The sequence below is a fragment of the Aptenodytes forsteri genome, unplaced genomic scaffold (assembly GCF_000699145.1).
Source record: "Aptenodytes forsteri isolate BGI_AS27 unplaced genomic scaffold, ASM69914v1 Scaffold198, whole genome shotgun sequence".
Classification (NCBI taxonomy): Eukaryota; Metazoa; Chordata; class Aves; order Sphenisciformes; family Spheniscidae; genus Aptenodytes; species Aptenodytes forsteri.
In genome coordinates this window covers 441,004-466,703 of record NW_008795697.1, presented here as the reverse complement: position 1 = coordinate 466,703, position 25,700 = coordinate 441,004, and the positions used below count along the sequence as shown (strand labels likewise).

The following is a 25,700-nucleotide window of genomic DNA, read 5'->3' as shown; positions in this document are numbered from 1 at the left end:
CTACCCTCTTTTAGTTTAAAACTATTACCCCTTGTCCTATCGCAACAGGCCCTGCTAAAAAGTCTGTCCCCATCTTTCTTATAAGCTCCCTTTAAGTACTGATAGGCTGCAATAAGATCTCCCCAGAGCCTTCTCTTCTCCAGACTGAACAACCCCAACTCTGTCACAACCTTTCCTCATAGGAGAGGTGTTCCATCCCTCTGATCATTTTTGTGGCCGTCCTCTGGACCTGCTCCAACAGGTCCGTGTCTTTCCTGTCCTGAGGACTCCAGAGCTGGACACAGTACTCCAGGTGGGGTCTCACCAGAGTGGAGTAGAGGGGCAGAATCATCGACATTTTATTTCCCGCTTTTCTCTTTCCTGAGGTCCTTGTGGGGGAAAGTTTAGAGTCCAGAGAAGGTCAGCAAGAGACGAGGAGGTTGGACCTCCTGTTAGAGTGCCGAGGTATTGACATGCCAGAAGGAAGAAGCCTGTTGCTATAGCAGCTGGTGCTGGGATCCCATGTAACTTTGAAACCTTTGCATGCAAGATGCTCAGCTAGTGTGCAGTAGCGCTGCATTGAGCACGCCTTGGCTTGCACAGGAGGGCATCTCTCTGGCTGCCTGCTTTCTTCACATCAGGTACTCTCCAAGAGCCAGTGTGGGCACGTTCTTCCTTGTCATCTGTATCTGAAAGCTACTGCATCCTTGGTATGCTTGCACAGCCTTTTAGCGCCAGCTTCCTGGCATAGCCTTCAGGTGATAGTTTTGTCGTGTTTTGTGGTCTTGGTGGCCTGATCTCTTACCAAGATCTCCCTTCTGGGTATTGAGATGGAGGTGTTGACATCCCAGTACCCCTAGAGAGTGAGTAGGAAAGCAAGAGAGTACTGTGGAGATGCTGGAAAGCTCATTCATGGGACAGTTACGGGACTGTAGGAGGAGAGGCACTTGTGCCGTGGGAGACTAAACTATTCAGCTGTTACTCAAGTAATCTGTGGGGAAGAAGAGAGGGAGGAGATCCTGTAGCAGTGTTCATCATAACTGTTCAACAGACAGATGTGGGAGATGTGGTCAGGATTCACCCCAAAAGCTCTTTATTCAGAGCATGCATTCAGGTTTCCCTGTTAGGAGTCCTCTGCCAGCTGCTCCCCCTCCCTTACCTCCTCCTGTCTAACAACATGGTTCTTCTGGAGTCAAACCTGAGGTAGTGTCTGAGTCTGGCTGGGAAATGAAGCCGTGGTGTCATGCCAGGTTCTGCCTCTGGTCGCTTCCTTCTCCCATACCACATGTTGCCTTATTTCCCGGTGGAGCTGTGGCGGCTGCCTTTTGGCTGTTTGTTCTTCTAATTAGGTCCTCGGGAAGAGGCAGAACCCAGCTGAGAAATCTGTAGCTGGAAACATTAAAGGAGAAGGTGAAATTGGGGAGGAAGGAAGATTTTTCAGGTTGTTGATGAGCTGGTGTTAAAGCAGGTCAAAACCTGCTGGTTTGATGTTGACCCCTGAGCTGTTTCTGAAGCCAGTTCTGTTTTGTACTTCCAGGCTGCTATCAGGGTAGGAATCAATGCTGGGATGTTTGATTAGGAGGTTTGTTTCTTCCCCTCCTTGACTGATCGTGAGAAGTCTGCATTTCTGTGGTTCCTGTGGGTGGGGGAGCTGTGCCTGCAAGGTGAGGGATGTGATGGGTCAGCCCAGCCTCTGGACAGTGAACTGGGTCACCTGCCCTCAGTGTTGCGGAGGCTAGACACAGGGCTCTCGGCCCTTTGAAGCACACCATTATGCATTTTTATTGCTTGGTTTGAACAAATCTAGAAGATGCTTGAAATCAGGATGTATTTCAGGATCCAGCTCGGCCTTGCTGCTTATTCTGTTCCAAACTATCAACAGGACTTTAACACCTGGGCTCCTGGCAGCATGCAGAGAGCAGAGGAGAGGACTGCACTCTGCCTTAGAACAGATTTATCTCGTGCCACAGCAGTTCAGCTAATCTACTTAGAGTAATTTAGGCACCAGGCAGTAGTATTCCCAGATTGCAGTCCTTCATCCCTTTATTATTTTTTTTGCGTGAGTTTAGTAGATCATTGAGGGTTTTCTGGTCTGGGCTTGGTGAAGGAAACTTTTAAACAAAAAAATCTCCACTAATCAAACTCTGAAATTGTACTTAATTTCCAGTGTCCTGCCCACTGCTGGAATTACCAAGTTAGATCTTTAGGCCAGAGGCATGAAGCAATGATTTTCAGGTTTCTCTTGTTTCTCAGGGCTTGGTCAGTGCTGTCGCTGCTGAACTTCTTACTATGACAAGATCTTCCCCACCTTCCCACGTAGTTTGGCATATGAGTTGGTGTACCGGGGTAGAACAAAAGGGTAGCCAAGTTGGGCAATCCCAATCTTTTGACAGCAACCAGCAGGGAAAAGCTGAGGAGTATAGCAGTACTTTCCTCAAAATGCTTAGCTGGGCACTTAAACTTCCAGTGCCTAATAACTATTATGAAAAACAAACTGGTGAGCTGAAGAAGTAGAAGGCTGTAGATACCGCTAGTGCCAAACCCCTTGAGCCCCGCTGTTCTTCCAGTCCCGAGAGGTTCTGCAGATACTACCTCTGCCCTTGCTTGTGGGCCTGTCCGGGGGAATTGGAGCGCTCATGTGCTTATTCATGTCAGGCTGGAATAAAGATAACAGTTGGCCTAGAGTTATGTTGCTACTGATAAATTTTAACTTCTGTCTAAAATAGATTATGGGCACTTTAGACCTCGAGGCTGAAGTCTGAAAGATCAGTCCAGCTGTCTCAAACAACTTGTCGCTGCTGAAGATGAGGAGGCCTGCTTCCTCCTCCCCCTTCTCTTGACTATGTGTCTTCCTGGCCTGATGCTGACTTGATTTGGTTCAGCTCTCTAAACTAGCAGAAAACTAACCTGGTGGAAGCAAGTTAGGTTTTTCTATTGGAGATGCACACCAGAGCTGGGGTAGGAGGGTGTGTGGGAGGCATGGTAGAAGGCTGCTGCTGTTGTAGCTAAGCTCTTGTTTGCCTGCACCCTGAGCTACTCTTTGCTGGAGTCTGCCTGCTGTTGTTTCTGTGCCAAGTTTCCAAATGTCATGTGTTGATAATGCTGCTGGTATTGATACTGCTGCACATTGCATGTCGATCTTTCCAGAGGAAACAGCCCTGTCTCTGTGTCATTAACAGAGAAGTTGATTACAATTGGTTTTTTTTTTCTCTAGTTCCATTAGAGACAAGCAATCCAATATTGCATTCAGTATTCCCTGGAGCAGGTCAGCACCTTCCAGACCTCTTCCCTGCTCTCCAAAGCACCCCCGAGCATCCTGTCAGCATCACAGCAGAGTATGAGGAGTGCGTCTGCACAGGCAGTCCCCTCTTCTTCATAGACTGGGACATGGGCGGAAAGCCACGCTGGAGACTTAAATTAGCTCTCTTCCATTTGTATTAGAAGGAAGTTATTCTGATTTTTAACATGAATGCGAGGCTCTTGTGCAGAAATGACTGCTCTCGCTGTGCTGATGGATATTTGCTGATTGATGGGAGCAATCCCTTTAACAGTAGGTGGGGTGTTGGCATATAGAGACCTTGGAGTGGCGTGCTGGAAACATTGCCTGTACAGGCATGTAGTGGAGAAGGCTGCTAGTGTGCCAAGAAGGCAGATTTACTGAATAGAGAGTTTACTAAATTAAGTCAAGGCTCCTTCTCTGATGCATAGTCTAGCAGAGGCTGAGGCCTGCGTACCTTAGGTGTGGCTGGCTACACTTCAGGCTTTTTGTCTGTTGCCTGACACGTTTTTCTGGAATATGTATTTTGGTGGAATCCCAGCTTGATTATAGAAGCTGAAGCACTATTTTTGCTTAATGGAACGTCTTTTGGGGTGGGAAAGCAGAGGAGGGACATTTCAGCTTCCTTGTCACACCTCTGTTGCTGAAGTTGCTCTCTCTGAACTTAAAGGCAGACTGAGCCTGAGGCCATACAGCTCCCTGGACCATGGTGGCATGATAGTCCTTCCTACTGATCGAGCATCCCCTCTGCTTTCTGAGCATGCTCTCTTGCTAAAAAGGCATCCCGAGGTAGCTACTTGCTATGGACAGCATTAAAGGAATGGATTCAGCCAGGGACACCTGGCAAATCCTTTTCCTCAGGGCTAAATTGACTCATGGGCTCAGGGTTCTGCACAACTGGAAGACAATGCACACTTCAGATGCTAATTTAGAAAATCTCCCAAGGAGAGGCAGGCAGACTGTTAGCTGGGAAGAATACTTATGTGGATCTTCAAGAGTTTTTGTCGAATTTCTCCCAGTTTCACACATGTGCTTCCTTTGTGTCCTTGTATTTCTGGACACTTGTGAAGCAGGGAGAGCTTCAGGACTAAATTTTAGGCAGTCTTCTGCTAGTTTGGGCAAGTTCAAGTCCTTGTTACCTTTGGAATAGGGGCTGCCACGGGGAATGGTGGGATGCAGAGATCAGGCTTGGACATTACTTTTGGGCCAGCTGTCCTGTTTAAAAAGTAATAGGTTCAGATTTTTCTGCAAAGAACTGATTGGCATGAGCACGGTTATTTCTGAAAGGGAAGGTGCTGGGGTGAAGTACTTGATGCCCCTCTAGCAAACTAGAGACTGAGAAAGTAATGGAGGGGGAAAACCTCTCCTCTCCCAGCTTTTCTCTGCCTTTTGCTGTGCCTCTGAATGCTTATTCCTTCTCCACTGATGAAAGGAGAGGATAAAACTTGCCTGATCTGTGCCTCAGGTGCCCTGTAGAGAAGAGAAGGCTGAGTGGGTAGCCTCTGCAGGTCACCAGGCTGGGAACAGAAATGGTCCTCCTGCCTTCCTGAAAGCATCTCTTCTCCCCATCTGCCCAGGTGGGCTTTCTGTGTGCTTCGGTTTCGCCATGGCATCAATTGCCTGGCAGCCCTGCACCTGTATGTTGGAAGACAAGCCTCACTGTACACTTAATGGTGTCTTGTGGATGTCCAGCTTTCTTTAATGCCCATGTTTCTGCCCCTTCCCTAGCTGTTCCTGCTTTCCCTCCCTCCATTCTCTCTGTGCAAGAGCTTCATCCTTATCTTCCTGTCATTTGAACCTATCATTTCAGCCAGTTTTGACATTCTTCTCTTGACCTTCATGGCTCAGTTCTTCCTCCTTCACTGTGAAGACATCTATGATGTGATCTGTTCTCTACTCTGTGCGCGCTGCTGAAATTCCTGTGCAAGTCCCACTTATTGCTGTTCTTGGGGTGGTTTTGTTTTTACCCTGAAGTTATGTATCTGCATTGTCTACTCAATTCAATTTCTGGCTGACATTGTTGTATTGCCTGGAAATATAATTAAGTATTGATCACAGTGCACTCAGCAGTCAAATTAGTTAATATATTAATTATGTGTAACAGTATGTCATTCCAGTAATGTTTGTTACCTACCAGCTTAAGTAGCGTTGTGTGTGTGTGTTGAGAGGAAAGGCGTAGAGACCTTGGAGTGGCGTGCTGTGTTTGCTTTCATTTTTGCCTTTTAATAGTTGCAAATCCCTTGGCCAGTGGTGGTCTGGGCATTGCTATTTTGCTGGTACTGTTGTTTCTTGCCTGTTCTTGCTCATTATTCTCTGCTGGTCATAAATTTCCAGGAGAAGCCCTACACTACCTCAGTGGTTACTGCTAAATCCTCTCATCTGTTGGAAGCCAGGCTGGAGTACTTCCAGTTAACATCCCGCCTTCTGGGGGCTTCCTGGAAAGTGCTTCTCTCTTACTCAGACGGCATATCTGTCAGTGGTTGACCTGATTCAGGACCTGAATAGGTGCTTGCTGGAAGATGCCTTCCTCTGCCAGGTCTCCACATCAAAGAGGGTGCAAATAAATGCAACTTGTCCTCTTTGCTCTCTGCTGGTCTCCATTGCTCCGATGCTCGCACCTCCCTTAGACCTGCAGAGAGCCTACAGAGAGCCATTGTGGACACATGGCTTAAGAAGCACAGATGGGAAAAAAATGTTTCTCTGCTGTGAAATCTTGCTACCAGTTCACATTGGATTCTGTCCATCAAAAATCTTTGAAAACTTCTGGTCAGAGGCGGTCTTTAATATGAGCTGTGTGCTTAACTTGAAACTGTGTCTCTGCTGGTTTTCCCCAGTGCTACAACTAGCATAAAAATATCAGGTAGACTGACCTGAATGAATGGGGTGGGAGATAGAGAGTTTTCTCCTTTGTGTCCGTCCTGCTTAGTTACTGCAGTGTCTGTGATGAGCTAAACCTGGTTTTATTATGAAAGTTTTAAGATGTTTGGGGATTTAAATACTGGGCTAGCCAGTTACGTGGCAGTTCAAATTAGCATAGTTGCAGTGTAGCAGGACCTTGCACTTGGCCTTGTTGAACTTCATGAGGTTCACATGGGCCCACTCCTCCAGCCTGTCCATGTCCCTCTGGGTGGCATCCCTTCCCTCAAGTGAATCAACTGCACCACTCAGCTTGATGTCATCCACAAACTTGCGGAGGGTGCACTCAATCCCACTGTCTATGTCATTAATAAAGGTATTGAACAGTACCGGTCCCAGTAGGGACCCCTGAGGCATGCCACTTGTTACTGATCTCGAAGTAGGGACCCCTGAGGCATGCCACTTGTTTTGGATTTTGGACATTGAGTACCCAGTCTCAGCCAAACTAGAGAGTCTGAACAAACCTGCAAGAAGTATTTTCAAATACTCAAGTCAAATTGTCCTAAAATAGAGTGGATGGACTGTAGAGTTGAAGACCATGGTACTTGTGGTACATCCTGCTCTGTATGGAGTGGCTGGAGCTGTGACTTGACTTGTGGGACATGAATGTAGGGAGGGCAATTAGATTCAAAGCTTGGAAATAGCCATAAATGAAAACCAAGCTTGTATGCTGCTTGGAGAAGGGTGAGGGGGACTGTTATTAGAAATATCATTTAAAAAATGGTTTGCTGTGTCATTTTCCCCTTTGGACAAATGCTGTTGCTGACTCAGGTGATATCAGACTGAGGTTTGCCTGCATAATGCTGTCTCTGTTTTTGTATGTTTTCCAGTTACATCCTGCACTCCTTGTAAGCACACAACTTTGTAAAAATTTTTTTACCCTAGTAGTGTAGATATAACAACTTCTCTCCATGTTTTAAGGCATCTCATGGAGTGGTCCTGCAGGATGTCTGGTTACTGTGGGACAGTCTTAGGGCTGTTTTTTCTTTATAGAGTCGTTCCTAATTTGCATTTTCTAATGAAAAACTGCCTAAAAATCCATTTGTATCCCTGAATTGTTTGTGAGGAAGAGCCAAAGAAAATTGGGAAAAAAATTTGAAATAATTTCATTTTGCAACAAAGTGGAAAGCATTAAAACAAAAGGATTTTGATGGAGATAGTTTTGTAATCTCTGTTAACCTATCCTTAAATTCTGAAGTAGTTTGAATTTGGAATCTGCAGGCTTTCCCAGGACAGAAGAAGCATTTGCCACCAATTGTTAGTGTTTTAGCAAAAATCACAGCGAGGTGTGGTGTGCTTCTGCACAGCGAGAGGACGGCACTTGGAGACCATCCAAAGGGCAGTCTGCTTTACGGAAAACTCTAGAGACTGAAAACATTTTCAGGCAAACTGAAACGGCCCAGGGATGCTAGCGCTGTTGCTGTTACTTTGTGCCGTGTTTCCATGCAAAGCTTGTTCTGACAGCCTGGGTTTACTGTGCACTTCTCCAGGAAGGAGAAGGGACAGTGGAGAAGGGACAGAGCTGCGCTTTTGGCCTGCGCAAGGATCTTAAGCTGCATGTTACTGGAGAAACAACATCTCTTTCTGTACCTTCATGTGTATTTGCATTGAAGTAGATGCAAAGGGAGGGTTGAAGGTGCAGCCTTGTCTTGAGTTTTAGATAATATTTAGCTGTGTGACTGTTTTCTTAGTGTCTCTTCCTTCCCCAACTCTTACTGTCAGGTAAAGCGTATGCTGCCTTCACTCAGCAGTACCAGAAGGACTGACCCTGGGATTCCTCCTGCCTTTTTTCCTCCATCTCCATCCGAGGAAAGGTCCAGCTGCAGCTCTTCCTGCTGGCTGCATCCCTGCCTTGTCAGTTGGTTAAGGCAGAGGTTCCTGCAAGTGCTTGTTTCACTGAGTTGCACGGTGAATGTGGTCCGGTTGCCCGTCCTTCCCCATTTCAGTTGAAAGAAATAATTTCAGATGATACTGTCTACATCTCCCCCGTGTCCTGTTTTAAACCCAGTGCAGGAAAATGGCTTTAGATGCTAAACCTGGATTCAAGGGAATGAGGAAAACTCAGTGCTCCTAAACAAACCAATGAATCCATGAAATGTATTATCTGGAGAAGTGGCGGGGAAGGTGGGACTCTGCCCGTAACACATTGTAGTGTCTGCTGTAATCCCTGACGGACAGGAAGCAACTCCACAACTTGTTCTAGGTATCGTCTCGCACATCCTTCCACGCATGGCTGGTTTGCTGCCAGTGCTGCAGTGGCACCTGACAGTGACATATTTGCCTGTCTGCCTTGGAAGTTGTTCCTCTGAGCATCTTTAAATACTTTTTTTTTCTCCCTCTTCCCTACTGTTGTCTGCCCTCTCTCCTTTCCCCATCAGGCCACTGCTTTGGCATTGAGGGAAATGCAGCATAAAATGAAGTTCTCTGCTGCGTATTTTGAGGAAAAATACCTGTGGTTAAAACACAGCTATGGTAAACATACGAGTGTGTTCATAAATATGAATAAACCAGTTATGTCTAAATCTCTCTTGTGCACGACTTGCAGGAGCTACAAAATTGTCTGAGGTATAGGATGGCTTCAACTATATAAAACTGTTAAACAGTAAAATCAGTACTTTGGATAAAACAAAAGTCTTTTGTTTGCAGTCCCATTAAAGGAGTTCTTCAGAAACTAAGGACTGAAGTGGAGAAATTCAGGTGGGAAGAAATCTGCCTGTTGTCAAATCTAGGGAAGGAGAATGAAAACTGGTTTGCATGGTCACCACTAAATCCATGCATTGAGAATGTAGGAACAAGTAGAACTGAGCAGAGCTGGCTCCTCTAAGGAGCTGAAAGAGCAGCTTTATGAAGTGATAGGTAAGAATACACTTGTAAAAGAAATGCCAGGTACCAAAACAAATGCAAGAGGAAGCAGTGGCTGGAAATGAAAAACTTTCCCAGAGAATGCCCACTTAATTGTCTACTAGCTAATATACACTTAAAAGACAAGGAAATTATGCTAAATTAATGTTTTGCTGCATTTTGCATAAATTACAAACACCAGGTAAAATCAAATAGTGTAACACTTTCAGATCTAGATCTTTCAATATGTAATACTGCAGAAGGTATTGAACTACTGATTTATCAAACTTTTCAAAGGACAATGTAGTCAAAGGTAATCTCATTAGCAGGAATGGAAAGGGTATTTTGGGGAAAATCTCTTTAAAATACAAGCCTGCAAGGCATTGTCAAAAAGCATAGGGATGTTTCAGTATTCTGTCTCCCTTAGTAAGCCCTAAGGAGAGAATTTACTCATTGGTAAACATGAATTACTTTTGGTCTCAGAATAAATCTCATTCCAGATATTTGTTGCTGTTTAAGCTTTTATAGAAACTGTATTCTATTCTTCCCACTGCTCCCTATCGAAACTGCAATATCCACACAAATACCTCTTGTGCATATATCTTTCTTTGTTGTTAAAATATAAATTTTTATCCTCTGTGGAATGGGACTTGCCAACTGTCCAGGTTGTGCCGGGCTGTGGACTCCCTGGAGTTTACTTCAGTGGTGCACCTTAGTGGTGTCCATGGTTTTGTACGAACCTTAAAAATATTTGCTGCAGGAGGTAAAGACAGCTCAGAACTACACCTCCGCATGCCCCCGGTACCTTGTTTTCAGGTTGCGATGGCAAACCAATGAGTCATTGCCTTACAGATGCCTGCTCGAAGGAACTCTGTTGCCAAGGTGACTTTTCAAATACTGTTTTTGCAAGGGCAGGTCTTTTCTGAGAAGGGAGCCACAGATCTGTGTGCTTTCCTCACTGCATGTAAACTGAGCATGGGCTCAAAAGGGAATGGATCTGTCCACATCATGCTGGCCAGCCAGGAAGGTGGGTCGTGTCCTGTTGGGGCAGCTGGGAAGCCCCAGCTGTCTGTACTTCCAGTGCTCTTGCCTTATGGAAGACAAACTGGAAAGCAAAACCCTGCTACCCTGCGTGATCAGCAGGTGATCAGCGTGATCAACACACTCCAGTGTGTTGAGGCTGGAGTCAAGGGCTGATCTGCGCTAAGCTTGTGTGCTCTGCTGGTGGCACTGATCTTTTTTTAAATCAGCAGCAGGCAAGGGTAGGGATGAAAAATCTTCCATGGTGCTTTCCCATGCCATGCCAGGCAAGTGTTTTGTTTTTACAGCAAGTATCTTTCCCAAAGGATAGCCCTCCTATAGGGGCGTTGAAAGTAGGTGCACTTTAAGGTTGCAAGGAACTGCTCAAGATGATCTAGTTCAGCCTCTGCTCAAGCTGCAGATATGGCAGGTTGTCCAGGACTGTGTCTAGTCAGGTTTTGAATATCTCCATGGATGGAGACCTGGAGACTCCATAACGTCTTTGGGCAACCTGTTCCAGTGTTTGACTACCCTCACAGTTAAAAAAACAAAAAAATTATCCCAAACCCAAGTGTTTCAATGCATGCTCATTGCCTCTTGTCCTGTCACTGGGCACCACTGGGAATAGTCTGGCTCCCTCTTCTCCTTCCTTCCCATCAGGTATTTATGCACATTGATAAGATTTCCCCTGAGCCACCTCTTTTCCAGATCTCTCAGCCTCTCCTCAAGTGAAAGATGCTCCAGTCCCTTAATCATCTTAGTGGCCCTTAGCTGTATTCACTCCAGTAAGTCCGTATCTTTCTTCTACTGGGGAGCCCAGAATTGGACTCATCACTCCAGGTGTGGCCTCCCCAGTGCTGAGCAGAGGGGAAGGATCACCTCCCTTGACCTGCTGGCAACACTCCTCCTAAAGCATCCCAGGACACCATTGGCTGCCTTTGCTGCAAAGGCACATTTCTGGCTCATGTTGAACTTGGTGGCCACAAGGACCCCCAGGGCCTTTTCCGCAAAGATGCTCTCCAGCTGGTCAACTTCTCTTTGTTGCTTATCTGGAAGCACATGACATGGAGGAGAGGAGGCAGATGAAGAAGAGGAAGACAGTGATGGAGGGGAGCTGCAGCGCTGAGCCGGTGGAAAGCTTCATTGGTGGAAGGCTGTGACAGCGTCTGTGGGTGTGCACACCCTTCACAGCCGTTCAGGGGGTGGTCAGCGCTAACCCACTTGGTTTGATTTTGACCTTTCTCACTAATTGCACAGGAATCTTGTAACTAACAGCATTATGATTCCGCATCCAGCTCAATGGAGAGATTCCAAGTACCTTGTAGCAGTGTGTGGTCTGCCCTTGCTGTAAGCCTTTCCCAAAAGTTAGTGCTTAAAAAAGGGAACACAGCCTCTCTTATCTTTTCTGTAGCCTTTTTACATGTGATATAATGCTCAGGGCGTTCTTCACTACTTCTTCCTGTGGCTGACCTCCTTGTCTCTGTAGTCTTTTCATGTCAAAGGTATGACACTACATGTGTCAGTCATGCTTGCACAAAGAAAGTGCCCCCAACACACAATCTGGAAAGTGATGTGGCTATTTAATTTTGGGTTTGTTTGACTTTAAGCATGGCATTTGAGACTGCATGCTAGTGAGAGCTGAGGGCCTGAACTCTCAGATCTCTAGGGATTTTTTTTGGAAACCATCTCTGCAGAGACCAAGTGCCAGCCTTCTTGCTGAAGGGAGCAGGATTTTATTTTTCTGTTACATTGGAAGAAATGTCAAATTGTTCAAAACTTGAGAAAGAAATAGGTCAGAAGTGTCTGTGGCAGAGATGAGAAGAGGATAGTAATGAGGCTGCTTTCAGTCCTAGCTTACACCACGGCTGACCTGGGCTGTGAGTGCATGGGCTACTGCGGAGTGCTTCATACCCCAAGCTTACGTGCTACTTCCCAGAAATAGCGTGAGTGCTGGATGAAAGGAAGGGGAGGAATAGCAGCTTGCTAGGTTTCCACAGACAAGGGAAGGAATTGGCAGTTGAACAGAGACACTGCAAATCCTGTTGGATCAGGTCTCGTTCCCAGCAGGAGCAGGGAAGCAGATATAGTGGGTGTACTCCCAAGGGGGTTACGTGCTGCTTATTTGCAAAACTTTTGCTAGGGGTGGGTGCTGCAACTTTGGGAAGGCTGACGCCTTTGGGTAGCGAGAGCTGCCTGTGCTCCCAGGGGCAGCCCTCTCTTGAGGGCTTCGCATAGCACTGTTGTCCCCTATGTCTGAATTACAACAGAGGAAGCTGCTTTACCTGTACAGTAATGCTTAATGCCAGTATATAAGCTCACTAGCTTTCTAACCTGAGAGCTGGCAGAGATGCGCTTGTTCGTATTTCTTTAGGAATATCTTGAGCAGATCAGACTTGTTTTCCTTAGGTGAGGGAGGGAAACGCATAGTGGCACTGCGGGTCCAGGCTCCCCTGGCACTGCCTGAAGCAGCATTTGGCCTCAGCTCCACCAGCTTCTTGGAGACTTGACTCTTAGGCTTCTACGTGGATGATGAAAGCAAAGAAAGCCTGGCTGGTTCTCCCCTCTGAGGTGACTGGGGCCATGAAGTTGCCCTCAGAAGCTGGCTGGTGGTGTTTCTCTGCTAGCAGTAGTAAGGCAGGAGGTTGGAGATGGTCAGGTTTCTTGGCTGAGTGTGGAAAAACCAAGGCTCTGCTGCAGACTTACAACTCCTTGGATCAGCTTGATTGCAAGAAGCCTTTGCCATGCATTCTGCCTCACATGCAGACACTGCAAGTTCTATCTTCCATGGCTGTTCCCTATGTAATTTGCTGTCATCAGAGAAGGGTGTGCAAGAAGGACAAGATGGCTTGTCACGAAACCTGAAAGAAATCTCATGAACTGAGCTGTTTGGAGTGTCTCAAACGTGCACTGATGCCCTAGCCCCTTGCTTCTCTTTGGACTGGGTGACCTTTTCTAAGGCTAGAAGCTGCAGCAGCACTTGCTGACTGCTGCTGGGCATAAAATTCACTGTGATCACAGGTATTTAAACTGTTTATGGGGCTGCACAGAAAGCAAATACGTGCCAGAAGCAGCAAAGAAAAAGTCAACTTTTTTGGATGTGCCATTCCTTGACAAATAAGAGTATCTTATTTGCACTGTGGAACTTCAGGATACTTTTGGAGGACTTCTTGCTTTTTTGTTGGAAGAAATGTACACACACTTGTTGAATGTACATCACCCCTTTTTTTTTTTTCTGTGGACATGAAAAGGGATGGGGGGGATTGAAATGTCTTTTCCTGAAAGCAAACTCATTCTCCCAAAGCTGGAAAACCCTGTTTCTTGAACAAAATCATACCTGGTCTCACAAAGTCCCTAACATGGCATGTGTTTCGCAGGGTACCTGTCTGTGGGTGAGCCTTTCTGCGTTGGTTTTGTGGTTTTTGAAGTATTACAGCTCGGGGAGTACTGAGAACTGTTTTTTTTTTCTGGGTGCAGAAGAGACATGAAGGGAAATAAGTAAAAAGTAATCCAGCATCTTTTCTCGCAAGGATGTGTTGAATCCAGGCAGCAAGCTGTCCTGTCTGGTTGGTGAGGATACACAACTGGGGATGCTTTTTCTAGCAAATGATGTGGAGCTCCTGCACTGGTGCAATAACATCCTCAGCAGTTGCACCTTTTGCCAAATGGTGTTTTTCTCTGACCAGGGAAGCATTTGAGAAAGAGGTGAGGAGCTGTCTCATTCACTGCTTCCATGCTCTGTGGAAGAACAGCAAGAGGGTACCTCTAAGTCTGCTGAGTACAGAGGTTGGTTTGGCTGTTGCTCACTGTAGTCATCCAAGACCCCCAGAGAAAGGACAGCCAAATGTGCAAGCAGCAGGAAAAAAGGATGGTGAGTGATAGCACCTACATTATTCAGGCAAAACTGTGCATCTGCAATGAAATAAGGACAAATTAGTTTAAAGAAAAAACTATTAAAAAAAGGGTACTTCCTGCATGCAAAGTTTCAAGAGTTCTAGTAGATGTCAGGTGGTCACCGTTCATCCCCTTGGGTTTGCTTAAAGCCAGGCTTTCTGAAAGATGAGTTCAATACTTGGTTCACTTTGCCTGCTGTAGGCAAGTCTGCCTCTTCCTGTAGGTGCCAGTGAACACTTCTACAGCTGCTTTGTTTCCCGTGGGTCCTGGCTGCATCTCATAATGTTTTTCTGGTCAAGAAGGGGAGAAGCAGCATGGCCTGTCTGATATCAGACAGTAGCACTGTCTGTCTGGTATCCTGTGTTTCATTCTCCCTCTTCAGTCTCACCGCCTACCCAGTGACTCAGCAGGACATGCTGATAGTAAATACACAGTTTCTTTCAATTTTTTATGAGAAACTTTCCAAAACCAGCAAAATGTATGTGAAAAAAAGCATTTCAGTGCCCTGGACTAGTGATGGATCTGACCTAATTTGCTGCCCTCCAGGTTGTTTGGAGCAGGGTGGAGGTAATACAGGAAAGGCACTAATGGAAATTCACAAACAAAATAAAGCAGAGGCCACATGGTTGTCCTGCTGTCTCCCAGTGCTACTTCTGTGGATGTTTCTCCCCTAAGAAGGCTGCATGCTACAGAAATTGTGGTGGAGTATTTCTGCCTCTGACCCCACCATGTTTGTACCCTGTACGTGTTTTACGGGGAGGATAACTCCTGAAATAAGCTGACTTTTTTCCAAGAGCAAAAGATAACTTTTCCCAGGGAGGAACCTGCAACCTGGCAGATCAGATGAGCCCCTTGTGGCAGCCATAGCTTCTCTATCAGGAGGCTTACAGTGGTTTCTGGGATCTCTCTGTGCCATGAACTGGCAATGCCAAGCACCTGGCTCAGACAAGGCATTTTGCAGTCCTCATGGCACACTTGGTTTAGAAGTCTAGGTTCCCCGAGACATGTTACCTCTTTCTGCCTTGGTTATGAAAATAACCTTCCAGCTGCAAAAGTGGCTTTAAGGACAGTGACACACTGGGCCACCTTGAGCATCCTCTGTGTGCCTATCTGAGACTGACCTTTGAAATGTCAACCTCTGTGCTGGGGAGGGCTGCTGAAAGGGTGCAGGTGAGAAGACAGAGGACTTCTCCTCTGTCTGAGGCCTTTTTCACTCCTCAGGAGGGGAGGTACTTTTACCTTGTGGCAGGGACTGAGCATGCCTGCAGCGCTTAAGACATCGCTTGGGAGGACAGACGTTGTTTCTGGAGTTGCCTTTCACCGACTACTGTGCATATTGTGACTTCTTGGTCACCTCCTGAGGGGAACTGCTACCACTTCAGATGGCACGTCACTTGTGCGCTTATGCGGCTAACTAGAGATGAGTCTTGGCTCTTCTGCAGAGCGAGGTTTCGTGCCCTTGCTGTAGCTGGTCAGAGCCTGGGGATGTTTACTAGGCCTGATGGAGGCATGACCTTGGCACGAGGACACAAGTCGGACAGCTCCTCCGGGTCTCGGATTGGAAGCTGGGCTTGGAAGTAGGCTCCTCTTTAAATAACCAGGAGATCTGGAAGGGTTGAGAATGCAGATTCCACTTTAAATAGAATGCCTTCCTCATCGGGGGCAAAAGCCTGCGTGCTGGTATAATAATTAAGTGTGAACAAAAATAATGTAGCTTGTTTTGGAACATAAAAAGCAAATGCTGTATCCATGGTGAAGCCTGCCCTGTCCCAGCAGCGGCTCTCATCTTCTCTTTCAACACTGGTTCCTGAGCCTGCTCAGGGTGGCAGGGCTTGGACTGGGTAAAACCCAAACACTCCACCACCATGGTCTCTGTGCACCACGTACAGGCTACCAAGCTGTCTCTGGGGGCTCCTCTAAGAGCAAGGGGGCAAAGAGCCTGGATATCAACCCCCTGCTTCTGTCCTTGCCACCTCCAAGCCTCGGTCCCACTAGTGACCCAGGCTCCCCAGACACTTCTGTGTCAGTGCTTTCTGGAGGAGAAGTGGAGCTGGAGGTCACCTGGTTGGGAGCTGAACTGTTGGGTGGGGTGAGGGCAGCGAGCTGCCGGGCTGGCTCCCGTGGAGCACCGTCTCTGCTGGAGGATATCTTGGCTGACTTTCTGCCTGGCCTGTGTTGTCCCTCAACTTTCTTCCTAGAAGAAAAAGAATACCTTCAGTAGTTCTGCACTGGCATCTTGTCAGGTCACACCACTGTTGTGTTTGCCCCAGGAGACTGTGGTTTAACATTTCCCAGGCCCTTTCAGTGTAAAAGGGTATCAGACAATTTACAAGTGACACTATGTAATTTAAAAAACAATAAAAAAACCACACCCAGTCTTCTGCTTTTGGATGTACTCTTTGAATTTCTTTAGTGAACTCACCCACAGCTGTAGGCATATGCTCATTTTTGCTGCTGTTACACAACTGAGGCTAAAATTAACACATCTGTTGCTGTTTAACTTCAATTTATACTGTACCCTGTTTTGACAAAATATTATGTTTTGAGCAGCAACAGCTTTACTGTTATGTATCATTGGAGTTATGGGAATAATATTTAATACTCTGTGCTATTTCTTAATAGCTCGTACCAAAGGGGGGGACTTAGTACTCCACTGCAGCTTTGCATGGGGGGGGGAACAGATGCCTGGTCATGAAGGACCCTCCTCTGTTCGTGTAGCATTGCACAGGCACAGTTTATTTGATATTTCTGCTCATATTTGATATTTCTGCTCATGGCCAAGTCCTCGAAGTAATGTGGTTTCCTGGAACTGTGAAGCCTGCGTTTTCACCCTCTTGGTTGTGGAGTCAAACTTAAATAGTGGGATCTTGGGGCTCAGGGAAGCCCACAGTGTTACGGCTTTAACCCAGTCCAGCTTCTTTCTGAATGCCTAGAAAGGATAAAATGGGGACTTTTAAGGTAGGATATATATTTTTCTTTAGTCTAAGGAGTCCTTTATGAAAAGCAGTCATATATATATATATTTTTTTTTAGTCTTAGGAGTCCTTTACCAAAAAAACTCAACCCTTCTGAATTGAAGGAAGCCGTACTGAAAAAAATCTGCTTATCTGCCGTGAAAGCAGGATCCTGAGGATTGCCAGGAGTAGTATCAAACACTTGATGTAGGAGGCAAAAAGCTATTGTGTTTTTTTTTTAAATCTGTTTATATTTGAGATGTTTTGTATTGTGCAGATCAGAGGGAAGAAAAAACACATCCTCGCTAAAAGGAATAATTGTCAAGTTTACAGTATGTAAATTACCCTCAGCTAACGTAAGTGGGTTTTCCTCACCTTTCTTCCGTGCACAAGGTTTCAAAGGCAAGTGTTGTTAAATTACATGTGGAATGGGCTGGAGGGGGGACCAAAACCCTTCTGATTTCACAGAAAAATAATTAAACTGGAACTGCGGTCTGGCTTTGATCTCAGAGGTGCTTGCAAGCTAAATAAAAATAAAAGACTACCTTGGGGACAGTCTGTGCTGTTAATTAACTAGCTAAATTCTGCCTCCACTGTTCACCAGTGGGTTTCCAACGGCTTTGGCACTCAGCATCGCGACGGGAAGTTGCCAAACACAACTTGGCACCTTCCAGCAGCAAAACAACCTCCTGAGGGGCGGGGAGGGATACATAAAATGGAGGTGTCCAGGGAGCAGGTGGTGAAAAAGGGCAGAAACTGTCCACTTCACTAGCTGCTCACGGTGGGCAGAGGAGGGGTCCAGCTCCCCTCCCCGCACCCCTCTGGTGATCTGCAGCTGGTGGGTGCTGACCGCCGCCCCCGGCCTGCAGTGAGGTTGGACTTCTGCCAAGAAAACAGCTTTTGTGTTTCCTTAAATATTCCGCTGCTGTTTGGGGAAAAAAAAAATCTGAATTGATGTTATTACTAGAATTGGCCAGCTGGCTGAATTTTTTTTTTTTATTTTCATTACAAATCCCGCCAGGCGCTGTTTTCCCAATGAAGTAATGAGCGTGTTTTCAGATAAGGGGGCAAATCTCCCCGGCACCGCCGCCGCTGAAATCTGGACAGGCTCAGGCAGCCAGAAAGGCAGGGCAGAGGTGCCTCGTGCAGGCAGCCCTTCAGAGATCATCAGGGCGTGATTTGCGTTTCAGCCTCTCATGATTCATCCTTTTTTTCCCTGAAACCGCAGGAACGTGGGGTGATCGGGGGTGGGGGTAACTGGGAGTTGGTTATTGGAACATGCAATTAGTTGTTTTAGCATCTGCTTTGATACCACAGTGAATGGATTGAGGAAATTTGCCCTTAACATGATTAGATGTTTGTCTCTGTTATTGCCTGGCCCTGCGTCCCAGCGGCTGTCCTGCTGGCCTGGGCCTAGCAGGGTGCCCGTGCATTGGTGCTTTATGCAGGAGACAGAAAAATGGATAGCAGCACCAGTCACGTGCAAACCCTTCAAGACATCCCTGAGCTTTGTAAATAAGTGATAGCTTCTAGGTGTGGTTTTATTTCTTGCTTCTTGGGTGCATTGACTGCAGTAACATATTTTTCTGGGACACGAGGCAGTGAAAGCTACAGCTTCATTCTCCGTGTCCTCTAGAAACTCAAAATGTGGTGGTAGTTGTTGGCTTTATGGAAAAGTTCCCCCAGCCCCAGCAGGCTTGTTCTGATCTTAAGGCATTGAAATTACTAAATTATGATCCTGCTTTTGTTTAAATCATCCTGAAAGATTTGCAGCTTCAGAGAAGTTGTCCACAGTGAGTTGTTTTCAGAGTTGCACTGAATTCCTTTCTCCTGTTTCTTTTGGGGAGAAAAAGGGTATTTTTTCTTTTCCAGGCTTAAGAATAACCTAAGGTGAGAGGAGTGGTCTTTGGGGAGCTTGCTCCTCCATCAGCATTCCTGTAGCACAATTCCCAGCACATTTCAGCAGAAAAGTTGACTAAAGTCAATTTTGTTTTAAACACCGGAGATAAGATAAAATTTTATAGCATCTGCAACGGATCTCCAGTAGAAATATTTGTGATGTTATTTTACTTGGTATTAGATATCAGTGATCAACAGCTGTTTTCCAAATACTGAATTTGGTATATAGTAGGTACTAGTCTTTTTTACAAGCTGTTAGTAATCGGCTGCTCCTTAGGGCTGCCACGCATCTGGGTATTTCAGACCTTTTTCAGTCCTTCCCCTGCCTGCCACATGCTGTCTGGGCAGGCTGTCTGGGCAGGCATTTAGGCCGTTGCTTGGGCAGGCGGATGCCGATAGCCATGTCAGGTTGCCATTCCCCCTCCTACCCTCGCACATGTCTGCAGCCTGTGTTTTCCTTCTTCTTAGCTTTATCAGCCTGCATATTTTCAGATTAAAACTTGCTTTTTGCTCCCAGTTCTGGAACCTGTAGGTCCTCCCATCTCTTGTGGGTAGTCTTCAGAAGAAAATGCCAGCTCGCAGGCCAGATTCATGCAGGAGTGCAGGACACGGGGCAAGGGTCTCTCAAAACGCTTTTCTCAAAGAGCTGCCTGGTCTGAGAAAACAGGGCCTATGGTGCTGATGATCTGATCTACTTGCCCATTTCTCATTTCTTAACCAACAGCGACCTGGGTTTGATTTGTTCGGCTAAAGGTTGAGGTGCGCTGTAGCCCCCAGTCTGCTTGCAGCCTGCCTGACCTGCCAGCAAGTTCAAAATCACCAAGGGTTGAACAAAATATTATGGACTCTGCTGTCTTTGGGAGGTGTCCAGCACTGACTCTGTGTGCAGGAGCCAGGTTCCATCTCAATGTCGGCTTTTAGGCCTTTGCTTGGGCAGGCGGATGCCGATAGCCATGTCAGGTTGCCATTCCCCCTCCTACCCTCGCACATGTCTGCAGCCTGTGTTTTCCTTCTTCTTAGCTTTATCAGCCTGCATATTTTCAGATTAAAACTTGCTTTTTGCTCCCAGTTCTGGAACCTGTAGGTCCTCCCATCTCTTGTGGGTAGTCTTCAGAAGAAAATGCCAGCTCGCAGGCCAGATTCATGCAGGAGTGCAGGACACGGGGCAAGGGTCTCTCAAAACGCTTTTCTCAAAGAGCTGCCTGGTCTGAGAAAACAGGGCCTATGGTGCTGATGATCTGATCTACTTGCCCATTTCTCATTTCTTAACCAACAGCGACCTGGGTTTGATTTGTTCGGCTAAAGGTTGAGGTGCGCTGTAGCCCCCAGTCTGCTTGCAGCCTGCCTGACCTGCCAGCAAGTTCAAAATCACCAAGGGTTGAACAAAATATTATGGACTCTGCTGTCTTTGGGAGGTGTCCAGCACTGACTCTGTGTGCAGGAGCCAGGTTCCATCTCAATGTCTCTCTTTTCCTCTAGGTCTAGAAGAAAAAACGGTTCTTTCCAAAAAAGAAAAAATGAAGCTGAGGAAAGAAAGATGGCTACAGAGTAAGTACTCCTCTGAAACACGGCGGTACCATGGGCATCACAGAGCGTGGCTCTGTTGGAACTCTCTGTACCTGGGGTGTGGGTGGCAGTGCTGGGCAGTGCTGGGGGGAGGCTGAATGCTTCTCAGAAACCTTCACATCTGCTCACCAGCACGTGGGATAAAAGTGCCAGGTATTGTGTCTCAGTGTTTAGAACTGAGACTGAGTCATTGCCCCAAACCTACTTTTGATCTTCCTCCACGTGTAATAGAAGTGACTACGTAAAACCTTTATTTGTCCAGATAGGACACTGTTCCCATGAGGTGTAGCATGTTTCTCTATCATCTTTTAAAGCTCTGGTACAGATATGACTAGCTGTATAGTGGAGCTCCCTGAGGAGCTGTGGGGACGGTAGGACAGCTTGGAGCTGAGCCCCACGCGGCCACCAGCTAATCCCAAGGATCTGTGGTGAAAGCCTGCAGTGGGCCCTCCTGCCCTTCAGTAAGGGAGGTCTCTGGATGCTGCTGGTTGTGTTACTGCTCTTCCCATGTGCCACAGGTCAGTGAACCCACTTACCAGACAGTCTGGCCTTTCTTGAGGCTGTGAAATACGAGCTAAACAAAACCAGCCCATGGCAGAAATGCTTCTGTTTCCTGTGGGAAGCGTCTGTATTTTTGCTTCGACTATCTCAGCACAGTAAGAGGTGCTGTGCTACCCAGTGTAGCAGAGGGATTTCTCTTGCCACCTGGAGCTGTTCTTGGGACAGGCATTTCCCTTAACTCCCTCCTGCCCAACAGAGTTGCTGACAGACTGTGTTTGGGGCTGAGGGATGTGGCTTTCTGCCGCACCATATGCTCTCGGCTCCTGAGCTCTGAGCTCAAGTCCATCAACCTGTGATGTAACCAGTCGCAGTGAAGGTGTCTCTGGCTCCTCTTACATAAAGAGCTAATAATTTAACACCGTGAGTGTGAAGGAAACGTCCTCCCTATCACCAACCAAAACTTCCAAGTGCCTTTGACATCTGCAACCATCGGTGTCCCTGTTGGGCACAAAGCATAGACGGCTGTGCTAGTCCTAACATCTGGCCTGCTGGCTGCACTTTTAGTGCTCCTAAAGGTCTCTCCTTGTCTGATACTCTTGTGGGAACAGAGGAGGGGACTGCTGGAGCACAGCTGAGCTTTCCCTCCCCTGATACCTGGACTGGTACCAGGTGCTGTGGAGGAAGGCATGTCCTCAGCAGCATTTTATGACAGAATCCACAGTAAAAGGGGTACATGGGACTCTTGTCTTCTGCAAGAAACAGAGGGCACACTCCTGCAGTGAGGTGACAGCACTGCTCCCATAGTCAAGGTCAGCCACTTTGGAAAAGCCCAGGAGCAGGATCCCTACACTCTCTTAATCCTGCCCTCCTGCATATATGCCTTTGTAGCATCAGTCTTTCTCAAGATCACGTATGTTATTTTGGCCCTGCTCCTCCTGGAGTGGCCTCTTTCCTCCTCTCTTGGCTCTGAAATTACTAAGCTGAGGGAATACAAATGAAATGCAGAGGCTTTGCTTGAAGGAGAACACCAAGATAGAAAACTTCAGGACAAATTATCTGTCTTAGAAGATACTAGGTATTAGAAGTGCTTTACAGATACAGAAGTACCTAAATTGCTGGCTCTCTTGACTCTTCCACTAAACTTGTGGCCAGTTGGCAAATACCAGCGTTCCCTAGCAAATGCTTTGCTAAGGGTAGCAAGTACCCGGGGATTTCTGTAAGAAAAGTCAGCAAGTGTTAGTACCAGGTGTGCAGCTTGTTACTGAGAAAAATGGAATAGCTGGAAAGAGCCTGGATAAACATCAATAAAAGAAATTATATTATTATTATTAGCTGATGGAGCAAAATGAACTGGTATTTCCAGAGATGGAGATTTTTAAATGAAACTTGGCATTCTAACATTGTGACCTTAAAGAGCTGCAGTCAACTGAAACACATTGATTTTTATCTGATGCAGATAACTGCCAATTCTTTGTGGGTTTTGCAGTCTTTGCCCCCCAAAAAAGAACCCAACTTGGACTGCTGAAGTTGTTATCATTACATCCTGTTTTCCTAAATCTTCCCAAGAGTTTGTTGTTTCTTCTTGTCCCAGGGCTGCTTTTGTGACACTGGATGCCAAGACCCTGGGAACTAAAGTTCAGCCCAGTAGTGCAAACGCAAAACTTTGAGATTTCTTCCATTCCAATAAATCATCTCAGGAGAGACTAGAGAGGGAAAAAAAATATGTAATGCTTCAGTCATTAGAAGTATGCACATTTAAAAATACATATATCGCATGGCTCCTCAGACGAATGAGACTTCATAGGAAAAGAATTTGGGATGTTTGTGCAGAATCAGGTGTCTGAAAATTTTGAGCACATACTGTTTATGAAAGCACTGAAGTAGTCAGCTTCATAAAGCCAGACCAAAAAAAGAAGTGATGCAGAACAGAAAGCTGGCAGAGATTGCTGTGAGGAGAAGCGTTTACGATCCAGATTTGTCACAAACTTCCATGTACAGCAAAATTGCAGTTCATGAAAAACTGTTGCTCTTCAACTCAGCTGAGTTGGGGAGCAGACAAGACAAAGATATTAAAGGAGCCAGCAGCTAGCCAGTGAATTTGAGTTCTGCTTTCTTGAATGTGGGTGGCAGGATTAGACCCAGAATTGCAGGTGGCATCCTGCCTGCGGTCTGTAGAATGGCTTGCTGCTTTCGTGTTCCCACCAAAAATACTTGTGCTGATTCGTCCTGCTTCTGTGGCCATGCTGCCGTTGGAAGCTGTTGGCCTCCCTGTGTCGCCAGCTTGGCCCCATGGCTGCTGGCACTGTGCTCCGTCATGTCCAGACAAGGAGTTTCTAACTCAGCGCTGAGGCTTGTCCTTGCAATACACTTATCATCCAAGGCAATAAGCAGAAGCCTGCTCTTCCGCTGTGGCCTCTGCTGGGTGCACATGGAGGAGGTGGAGTCCACCATCATGTACCGCGCAGCACTGGTACCCCTCGCGGGTGTCAAGACAATGCAGCGGGTTTCCAGGCCTGGTGATCACCTGACAGAAGGAAAAGGAGCTCCTGGATCCCACTGAGCTCTAGCTGTTTCTGGTGGCATCTTCAAGGGACTTCTGGGACAGGTTGGGGCATCTTGGAGCTCAACTGGAGGCTTGTAGCAGTGCTGGGCTTTTGTGGGCTGTCCTGGAGGAGAACATGTTCTGCTGGGGCTCACCCTGGAGGCTGCTGGCTCTGTAAGGCTTTGGCAGCTGCAGGACCTATTTCTACACCAGGGAGCCTCGAGGATTGAGGCAGAAGCCTGTGGCTTTCAATGCCCACCTCCCATGGCTGAGAAGGGAGACTGCTGTAACATTTGTAGAGCCTTATGTGCCCACAGCCTTGCTCAGAGCTGCTGCAGGGAGACTGGTAAATATGGTCTCAAGGAAAAGCCAGCTGCCTCTGTGTCTGCCACTTGGTGCAGTGCTTTTCTAAGGGCCCAGTTTATCCAGCATCTGACTGCTTGAGCTCTACCATGAGTCATGAAGGTGAGACCTTGACTTGCTCCAAACTAAGTAAACAACTGAAATTAAGTCCATCTTTTCTGCCTGTGCTAGGAGACCATTGTTCTGTCCCAACAGAAAAGCAGAGATGGGGCTGTGACTGTTTGATGCCACATGTGGAGCTGACTGTATTTGGTTTGTCCCTTCCTCTCTTGTTTCTCTCTCCTAACTACATGCAACATCAGCATGGTTTTTTCCACCCCAGCACTCCTGTGCCGTGTTGCTGTGAGCAATGAACAGTGCAAGGGATGGAAACAGTTTAGACAAAATCAGTCTGGGGATTTCACTTCCCATTGCAAATGTCAGTAGAGATGTATATAGTTATAAGCAAACACAGCAAGGGAGAGAACTACCCAGCTGCACTATTTTCAGTCTTTCCCTGGTTTAAATCACTTCTGGCCTGTTGTTCCTGTAGATGGTGAAGCAGCCTATGAATTTCTTAGCTCAAGGGTTATCTCTTGCAAACGCTTCCTCTTCCGCCAGTAATGTCCTGTTTCTGATTTAGAAATAGAAAGTGTGAAGCTAGCCACGCAGAAGCAAAAAGCTGAAGCAAAGCGGAAAGCAACACCTGTGGTGGGAGACATGCAGCTGTTGATGGAAGCCCTACCTGAGCTCTCCGACCTGACCACAGGTGGCAGGGGCAGGAAGCCATCCAAGAGGTATGTGCCATTTAGGGGTGGGCTGTGTATTTCCCTTCTTCCTGCAGGATGGAGTGCCCTTCAGCTCAGCTTGTAGTTACAGACAATGCAAGCTCAGTGCCAATAGTCAGCAGAACAGGGCCTCATTCTCAACTCCATTTCACGCCTTTCCATGCTTCACTCGCTGCAAGAAAAAAGCTTAAATGTGTCTTCTGAATCCACAGCTAAGAGGGGAACTGTACTGCTCAGATGAGGCTTGGCATGAGACAAGCTGGGAGCAACCACATGCCCTGGGAGTTGCAGGAGTGACACACAAGTCTCTAGAGTGTAATGCTGCTGAGCTCACCTGAGAATCGACTTGAGGTGTTGCGTCCTGCCATTCTGTCCTTCCAGACCTCCAGGCTTTCTCCTGAGGCAGTTCAAGCCCTTTGAGCAGAGCTTTACGCTCTGGCCAGACTCTTTGTTCACCCCGTTGGCTTGCAATGTGACTGGACAAGAACAGAAAGATGGTGTTTCCATTCCCTTTATTGTACTGAAAGAGAAGGGCTATTTCTGATCCTCTGACACCCACATGTCAGCCGTCCCAGCCAGCCATAGGGTGGGTTCTGGTTGCCCTTACGTTTTCTCCTTTTTAATGCAGTGCTCTGCCTGACCATCCGGTCAGTGTTGCAGCTGCTTTCGCATCCCCCAGTGCAGAATAAAAGTGCTCTGCGTGCTGCACAAACGCTTGTCCCTCCTCTCCAGTTGCTCGGTAGGGGTTGGAACTAGAAACTTGTTTTGACCATAATAAGAAAGCATTTGGATTAGAGAACAGCCAAGAAGGCGGCTGTCTGGCAAAGCACCCTCTTCGTTGGTTGCAGATCAAGGCTGGAGATACCATGAACCCTCTTGTGACTTGCTGGATGCCCCAGAAATAAACTCTGACCCAGGTGGGACACGCACCTACAGAGCTTGGCTGAGTTGGCAGTTCCCTGTGCTTCTGGAAAGCCACTCCTCAGACAAACAGCAGCTATGAACCTTGCATCTAAGCACGGGAAAATATTTTCTTCCTTAACTTGGCTTCTAATTCTTTGAACTTGTTTTGACCATAATAAGAAAGCATTTGGATTAGAGAACAGCCAAGAAGGCGGCTGTCTGGCAAAGCACCCTCTTCGTTGGTTGCAGATCAAGGCTGGAGATACCATGAACCCTCTTGT

General features: G+C 46.8%; 1 protein-coding gene across 1 annotated transcript in view; it reads left to right on the top strand.

Moving 5' to 3' along the window:
* The window catches only part of FAM207A (family with sequence similarity 207 member A), a 71,472-nt gene that overhangs the window by 30,011 nt on the left and 15,761 nt on the right, over positions 1-25,700 (top strand). The window contains exons 4-5 of the mRNA XM_009283135.2: positions 20,257-20,325; positions 24,372-24,525. Of these exons, the coding sequence (XP_009281410.2) occupies positions 20,257-20,325; positions 24,372-24,525 (223 nt within the window). The remainder of the gene's footprint in view (positions 1-20,256; positions 20,326-24,371; positions 24,526-25,700) is intronic.